At 51.7% G+C, this 7266-nt stretch overlaps 1 protein-coding gene across 4 annotated transcripts in view; it reads left to right on the top strand.

Moving 5' to 3' along the window:
• slc10a7 (solute carrier family 10 member 7) overlaps window positions 1-5445 on the top strand; it is a 30138-nt gene extending 24693 nt beyond the window's left edge. For 2 of the 4 annotated variants that reach the window (XM_028564131.1, XM_028564129.1), the window contains one exon: window positions 4869-5445. Coding sequence is in view for 2 of the 4 variants with exons in the window: in XM_028564129.1 (XP_028419930.1) it covers window positions 4869-4901 (33 nt within the window). In the remaining 2 variants the exon portion in view is untranslated. Of the gene's footprint in view, window positions 1-141; window positions 179-4868 lie in introns of all 4 variants that reach the window. The other 2 variants (XR_003690922.1, XM_028564130.1) reach the window with 2 other exon arrangements.
• Window positions 5446-7266: the final 1821 nt, after the last annotated feature.

The raw sequence follows: 7266 nt of genomic DNA, 5'->3' as shown, positions 1-7266 counted from the left end.
GAAGCTAACGTTTAGCTTTGTCTTTGATATATGACAGAAACCATCACAGAAATGGGGGTTAACTTATTTCTATGGCATGTTTAAGATCTCGTCTTACAGCACTGCGCTAACAGGATTTGTTGTTTGTCTTAACGTTGACAGACGCTACGAGCTGAAAACATCCCTGAGTAAACGGGAGGTACATGTTCATTGTTTAACTCTGTCAGCCGGCTTTTATTTTATTTTTTGTTACTTCTGTGTTTCTGGGGGAAAGCCTTGTTTGATTTTGGTGTTGGTGGTGGATTTCACTCACCAGACTTCCTTTTGAAAACTCACACTGTTTGTAGCTTTCTCTCAGGCTACTTTTGTTTATTTTACTATACTACATAATAATAATAATAATAATAATAATATATATATAAAAATAATATACTATATAATACTATTAATTTATTCGCTTGTTGGGAAATACCTCATTACACAGAGACTCACACACACGTTCTACAACTCCTCACACAGGCTACATTTACATCGCTACGTTTTGGTTTAAAAACTAATATATTTGGTGCGTTTCCCCCTCTCATTCCCCCTGCTCTGGCGTCTCCCCCTCTCATTCCCCCCTGCTCTGGCGTCTCCCCCTCTCATTCCCCCTGCTCTGGCGTCTCCCCCTCTCATTCCCCCCTTCTCTGGCGTCTCCCCTCTCATTCCCCCCTGCTCTGGCGTCTCCCCCTCTCATTCCCCCTGCTCTGGCGTCTCCCCTCTCATTTCCCCCCTTCTCTGGCGTCTCCCCCTCTCATTCCCCCCTGCTCTGGCGTCTCCCCTCTCATTCCCCTTCTCTGGCGTCTCCCCCTCTCATTCCCCCCTTCTCTGGCGTCTCCCCCTCTCATTCCCCCCTGCTCTGGCGTCTCCCCCTCTCATTCCCCCCTTCTCTGGCGTCTCCCCCTCTCATTCCCCCCTTCTCTGGCGTCTCCCCCTCTCATTCCCCCCTTCTCTGGCGTCTCCCCCTCTCATTCCCCCTTCTCTGGCGTCTCCCCCTCTCATTCCCCCTGCTCTGGCGTCTCCCCCTCTCATTCCCCCCTTCTCTGGCGTCTCCCCCTCTCATTCCCCCCTGCTCTGGCGTCTCCCCCTCTCATTCCCCCCTGCTCTGGCGTCTCCCCCTCTCATTCCCCCCTGCTCTGGCGTCTCCCCCTCTCATTTCCCCCCTGCTCTGGCGTCTCCCCCTCTCATTCCCCCCTTCTCTGGCGTCTCCCCTCTCATTTCCCCCCCTGCTCTGGCGTCTCCCCCTCTCATTCCCCCCCTTCTCTGGCGTCTCCCCCCTCATTTCCCCCCCTGCTCTGGCGTCTCCCCTCTCATTTCCCCCCTGCTCTGGCGTCTCCCCCTCTCATTCCCCCTTCTCTGGCGTCTCCCCTCTCATTCCCCCCCTGCTCTGGCGTCTCCCCTCTCATTCCCCCTGCTCTGGCGTCTCCCCCTCTCATTCCCCCCTTCTCTGGCGTCTCCCCTCTCATTCCCCCTGCTCTGGCGTCTCCCCTCTCATTCCCCTTCTCTGGCGTCTCCCCTCTCATTCCCCTGCTCTGGCGTCTCCCCTCTCATTCCCCCCTGCTCTGGCGTCTCCCCTCTCATTTCCCCTGCTCTGGCGTCTCCCCTCTCATTCCCCCTTCTCTGGCGTCTCCCCCTCTCATTTCCCCCCTGCTCTGGCGTCTCCCCCTCTCATTCCCCCTGCTCTGGCGTCTCCCCCTCTCATTCCCCCCTTCTCTGGCGTCTCCCCTCTCATTTCCCCCCTGCTCTGGCGTCTCCCCCTCTCATTCCCCCCTTCTCTGGCGTCTCCCCCTCTCATTTCCCCCCCTTCTCTGGCGTCTCCCCCTCTCATTCCCCCCTGCTCTGGCGTCTCCCCCTCTCATTCCCCCCCCTTCTCTGGCGTCTCCCCCTCTCATTCCCCCCTTCTCTGGCGTCTCCCCCTCTCATTCCCCCCTTCTCTGGCGTCTCCCCCTCTCATTCCCCCCTTCTCTGGCGTCTCCCCCTCTCATTCCCCCCTGCTCTGGCGTCTCCCCCTCTCATTCCCCCCTTCTCTGGCGTCTCCCCCTCTCATTCCCCCCCTGCTCTGGCGTCTCCCCCTCTCATTCCCCCCTGCTCTGGCGTCTCCCCCTCTCATTCCCCCCTGCTCTGGCGTCTCCCCCTCTCATTTCCCCCCCTGCTCTGGCGTCTCCCCCTCTCATTTCCCCCCCCTTCTCTGGCGTCTCCCCCTCTCATTCCCCCTTCTCTGGCGTCTCCCCTCTCATTTCCCCCCCTTCTCTGGCGTCTCCCCTCTCATTCCCCCTTCTCTGGCGTCTCCCCTCTCATTTCCCCCCTTCTCTGGCGTCTCCCCTCTCATTCCCCCCCTTCTCTGGCGTCTCCCCTCTCATTCCCCCCTTCTCTGGCGTCTCCCCCTCTCATTCCCCCCCTTCTCTGGCGTCTCCCCCTCTCATTCCCCCCCTTCTCTGGCGTTTCCCCTCTCATTTCCCCCCCTTCTCTGGCGTCTCCCCCTCTCATTCCCCCTGCTCTGGCGTCTCCCCCTCATTCCCCCCTTCTCTGGCGTCTCCCCCTCTCATTCCCCTGCTCTGGCGTCTCCCCTCTCATTCCCCCCTGCTCTGGTTTCCCCTCTCATTCCCCCCCTTCTCTGGCGTCTCCCCCTCTCATTCCCCCTGCTCTGGCGTCTCCCCCTCTCATTCCCCCCTGCTCTGGCGTCTCCCCCTCTCATTCCCCCCCTTCTCTGGCGTCTCCCCCTCTCATTCCCCCCTTCTCTGGCGTCTCCCCCTCTCATTCCCCCTGCTCTGGCGTCTCCCCCTCTCATTCCCCCTTCTCTGGCGTCTCCCCCTCTCATTCCCCCCTTCTCTGGCGTCTCCCCTCTCCCCCTGCTCTGGCGTCTCCCCTCTCATTCCCCCCTGCTCTGGCGTCTCCCCTCTCATTCCCCCCTTCTCTGGCGTCTCCCCTCTCATTTCCCCCCTTCTCTGGCGTCTCCCCTCTTCCCCCATTCTGGCGTCTCCCCCCTCATTCCCCCCTTCTCTGGCGTCTCCCCTCTCATTTCCCCCCCTTCTCTGGCGTCTCCCCTCTCATTCCCCCCCCTTCTCTGGCGTCTCCCCTCTCATTTCCCCCTTCTCTGGCGTCTCCCCTCTCATTTCCCCCCTGCTCTGGCGTCTCCCCTCTCATTTCCCCCTTCTCTGGCGTCTCCCCTCTCATTCCCCCCCCTTCTCTGGCGTCTCCCCTCTCATTTCCCCCCTTCTCTGGCGTCTCCCCCTCTCATTCCCCCCTTCTCTGGCGTCTCCCCTCTCATTTCCCCCCCTTCTCTGGCGTCTCCCCTCTCATTCCCCCCTTCTCGTCTCCCCCTCTCATTCCCCCTTCTCTGGCGTCTCCCCTCTCATTTCCCCCTTCTCTGGCGTCTCCCCTCTCATTCCCCCCTTCTCTGCGTCTCTCCCCTCTCATTCCCCCCCTTCTCTGGCGTCTCCCCCTCTTCCCCCCCCCCTTCTCTGGCGTCTCCCCTCTCATTTCCCCCTTCTCTGGCGTCTCCCCTCTCATTTCCCCCTTCTCTGGCGTCTCCCCTCTCATTTCCCCCCTTCTCTGGCGTCTCCCCTCTCATTCCCCCTTCTCTGGCGTCTCCCCTCTCATTTCCCCCCCTTCTCTGGCGTCTCCCCTCTCATTTCCCCCTTCTCTGGCGTCTCCCCTCTCATTTCCCCCCTTCTCTGGCGTCTCCCCTCTCATTTCCCCCCTTCTCTGGCGTCTCCCCCTCTCATTCCCCCTTCTCTGGCGTCTCCCCCTCTCATTCCCCCCTTCTCTGGCGTCTCCCCTCTCATTCCCCCCTTCTCTGGCGTCTCCCCCTCTCATTCCCCCCTGCTCTGGCGTCTCCCCCTCTCATTCCCCCCTGCTCTGGCGTCTCCCCCTCTCATTCCCCCCTCTCATTCCCCCCTTCTCTGGCGTCTCCCCCTCTCATTCCCCCTTCTCTGGCGTCTCCCCTCTCATTCCCCCCCTTCTCTGGCGTCTCCCCCTCTCATTCCCCCCTTCTCTGGCGTCTCCCCCTCTCATTCCCCCCTGCTCTGGCGTTTCCGACCCCCTAATCCGCAGACATTTGGAAACACCGACACGGTCGCCAACGTTTCTCCGTCCTGATTGGCTCTCATCGGTCACGACGTATCGTTCTCCGAGACTTAAAGCTACCGATGTTACCATGACAACTACCAGCAGCGCGCAGAGCCTCCGAGCTGCCTCCTGTTGATGCCCGGTATACCAGAATGATGATGAGATATTTTGGTTTGGGGCGTGTTAGTTTAAACGGAGATTAGTTCTTCTACTTGGAGCTCAAGTTTGCACGGAGATCTCTTTCGGCTCAAAACGTTAACACTTAAAAATTAGAGGTTTTGCCGATTAATCGGTTTTGACGATTAATCGGCACCGATAGTTGATTGGTGGAACTATCGTTATCGGCAAAAATCCAGTACGCGAGAGCTGAGAAGGGTCTGCTGATGCCTCAGGTTGTTGATTTTCGACACGTGTTACTGCGCGCTGCACGGAGAACACAACAGCTGTTTTGAATGATTGTCTTTTATAGACTTCAATATTTATATATTTATTTTATTTAGCATGTTTTCATGGTTCAATACAGTTCTTTTTTTTTATAATAAAGTTCAGCACTGTTTTACTTGGAGTGTCATGTTTGTTTTTATCCAGTATCAATTCTTAATACTATCGGTCGATTAATCGGTTATCGGCAAACACGGCCCAACCTAGCTATCGGCATCGGTAAAATCCACTATCGGTCGACCTCTACTTAAAAGCCAGAACGTAGCGATTTACAGTAAACGTAGCCTCGCTTTCCTTTTTTATCGTTTATCTGAATCTCATTTTCTCTTCTCTCTGTTCAGATGGTGAAACTGTCAACTCTTCAGCCCGTCTGACGAGGATGAAATGTTTCGATGGTTCTGCACAAGCATATCTGTGTGTGTGTGTGTTTCTTTTGCTGTGATGGAGGACTGCGGTGGAAGGATACAGTAATTCGTGCCTTATTACGAACAAACAACAGAGACCTCAGCGCGGCGGAGGAGACATGGCCCACCTGTCGCTTTGACTTCTTTCTAAGACAACAAAAAAACTCTGTCATATATATATTATATTATATATATATATTCTTTTATATTTAAAAGAAGCAAAAGTACAAGTTTTATTTTTATATGAAATACCCCCAAAAAAGTCCTGCAAAAAGAAGACAAATTGTGCTTCTTGATTTGAAAAACTCTCAGCAGAAACAGGAAGGGGCGGAGTTACTGGGACCATTCTCTCTTTTTACTTCAGTTTTTCTTGCTATTTTCTACTTTTTGTATTTTCTTATCTTTCTTCTAGCTGTTACTGCCAGAAAACTTGGGACAGTTGCTCCATTTATGTTCTCGATAGAATCGAACAAATGCTGGATTTTCTGACATTTAATATACAGTCTAATAACGACATCTGTTTTGATTTCTGTCACTGAAAGTAACCTTTTGAGTTTGTTGACATGAGGCAGTCCTGTGGTGAGTGGATGGTGCTGATTTTAACAAACGATCTGTCCGAAACGTTGCAAGGTAGGCAGTCTAATTCGTCACAATCTTTCCTGGATCTCTGCAGATTCTTTACACCTCCTTTTCTTGCATTATTTACATATTCACTTCCACTGTTTTTACGTGTTTGTCGTGGTGAAATAGCCTACCTGTCTCCTTCGTTACCGGTTCACCTCGTATAGGACATCTTTAACTCGGACCAATAAGGAGGCAGAAGTTACGATTAATGGACCAAATACATCTGTATGTAGATCAGGGTTCAACGTTAAGTCTGGTCGGGCAAGTGAAAACTAATTCTACTTTCCCAAAGTCAATTTTTATTTGGTGGTATACACATTTTATTTTTTTTGTAGAAATGTAAGGAAAAAAAACATTTAAGAACAAGCTTGAAAAACATGTCAAAAGTGTAATAAAAAAACGGTTAACCTGACTCCAAATGACTTCGCATTTGCTCGGCATATCCATCTGGGAACTTTCCGTTGGAGAACTTATGGGAAGGGGCAAAAATCCTGGTTAGCTGATTGGATAAACCATCCGTCTATCACCGGGCCAAATCAACCAATCAGGTCAAACTCTTGCCGAAACCACAGAGAAAAGCCTCCAGTTTTTTTTTTTGCTCTTCTTTTAATGAAGGAATACTTTCTAATTCGGATAAAACTTGCTGCGATAGCTACGCTCATCTCATCATGCAAGACTGATCTGCGAGTAGAAAACTGAAGCTCGCCAGATCAGGACAGTCTCACGAGGCTACCTCTCTCCCCCCTTTCCTGTCTACAGCTGTCCTGTCTATTAAAGGCTAAAATGCCCCAAAAATTATCATAAAAAACAAACGCTGAAAAAAATAATGGAAAAAGCGGAAAGAACCTTAAAAAAACAAATTTGAAAACTTTAAAAAGCACTAAATCAGTGATTGGCCAACAGCACATTCAGGTCAAATCATTCCACAAGCATTCTCCGAAGGGGGGCTAGAGAACGATAACGTGATTTAAGATACGATGATGCCCCAACGAGTAAGTTGTTGTATTTACTTGCCCGATGTGGCGTCTTAGTTACCCCGGGACCACCCGGCATTAAACCCTTATTGTTGAACCCTGAATGGTACCCTATTCTGGCTGAGTGATGAGGTGATGTTTGCTGTTATCATATTAATCACCAACCCTAATCTCACAGTGGTCATAATGGCCGTGCTACAAGCTAACGTTTAGCAGGTATAACCGTGATCTACAGTACATTGTTTTGTCAGCGTGCTAACATTTGCTAATTAGCACAAAACACAATGTCGTTACTTTTGAAGGTATTTCCTCATAGAACAAAGTATTGGACGAATACATATTTTGACCAGATGATGGCGCCAGATGAAAAGCCAGAGAATCCCCAAAGGTATTAACAGTTCATCCTAAAGGGGGGAACATGAATGTCTAAACCAAACTTCACGGCAATCCATCCAGCAGACACAATCACAATATTTGTTTACAAAAACTTCTGGATAGAAAAACTCGTCTACATACAGTGTACATACCGTGTACATACAATTTAAAAGCGCAGAGGAAACGAGCACAAAGAACAACTGGATGTACTCTCATCTCCTTCATCTAAAAAGCCTGTTTGATGCTTTTATATGTCAACACTTTGACTAACGTTAGCTTGGAGCGCTAGTTTACCTGTTGGGCACACCAACCCGATTATCAGCCGTCGGACAGTCTGGCGAGGTCGGTGACTCGAGTCTGTT

Source organism: Perca flavescens, chromosome 19 (assembly GCF_004354835.1).
Source record: "Perca flavescens isolate YP-PL-M2 chromosome 19, PFLA_1.0, whole genome shotgun sequence".
Lineage (NCBI taxonomy): Eukaryota > Metazoa > Chordata > Actinopteri > Perciformes > Percidae > Perca > Perca flavescens.
Note: the sequence above shows the minus strand (reverse complement) of the source record. Positions and strands in the feature narration are given on the sequence as shown.